Source organism: Gavialis gangeticus, unplaced genomic scaffold (genome assembly GCF_001723915.1).
Source record: "Gavialis gangeticus isolate Ggan-Ray unplaced genomic scaffold, GavGan_comp1, whole genome shotgun sequence".
Classification (NCBI taxonomy): domain Eukaryota; kingdom Metazoa; phylum Chordata; order Crocodylia; family Gavialidae; genus Gavialis; species Gavialis gangeticus.
The window spans coordinates 153756244-153756858 of NW_017729022.1; the positions used below are offsets into that span (position 1 = coordinate 153756244).

Here is a 615-nt window from a genome sequence, read left to right on the forward strand (position 1 = left end):
TTCTTCCATGAAACCTACAGTCTGCCTATAAAAATGTCCCATATAAAAGTTGCTTCCTGCTCTGATCAGAGCTAGTACTAGTCACTCATCCTTGTACCAACTCCTTTGTATTTAGATGTTTATAGTTTGTAGGTCAGAACCTGTCTTCCTCTGGTATGTGCAGATTAAGGATAATAAGAACACTTAACAAATAATGAGGAATAAATACTATTCTACACAGCCTGTATCAATCCTTTCAACTCCTCTAGGCTGCCTTTTTGGAACCCAGGTTCACACCTTTTTAGTGACTGTGCAGCACAATAGAGCCAGTGCCCCTGACCAAGGCCATTAGATACTTTTGTAAGACATAATCATAATGTAAATGATTGTTTTAAATTGTCTAAAAGGATCTGGGAAAACAACCCTGCTGGATGCAATATCAGGAAGACTGAGGCATAAAGGAAACTTCTTTGGTGAAGTGTATGTGAATGGGAGTGAGCTGAAGAAGGATCAATTTAAGGACTGCTTCTCTTATGTGCCACAGGTGGTTTTGCAAATCATTTTGTATGCATGTTGTGTTTTTTGTTATTGTAAACTTGTAATAAAAGCAGTGTAGACAAATGGCCAAATTACAAC

At 37.9% G+C, this 615-nt stretch overlaps 1 protein-coding gene across 1 annotated transcript in view; it reads left to right on the top strand.

Annotated features, from left to right (window-relative positions):
• Positions 1 to 615, top strand: part of ABCG5 (ATP binding cassette subfamily G member 5) — a 50541-nt gene that overhangs the window by 3232 nt on the left and 46694 nt on the right. The window contains exon 3 of the mRNA XM_019516362.1: positions 387 to 523. Coding sequence (XP_019371907.1) covers positions 387 to 523 — 137 coding nt within the window. The remainder of the gene's footprint in view (positions 1 to 386; positions 524 to 615) is intronic.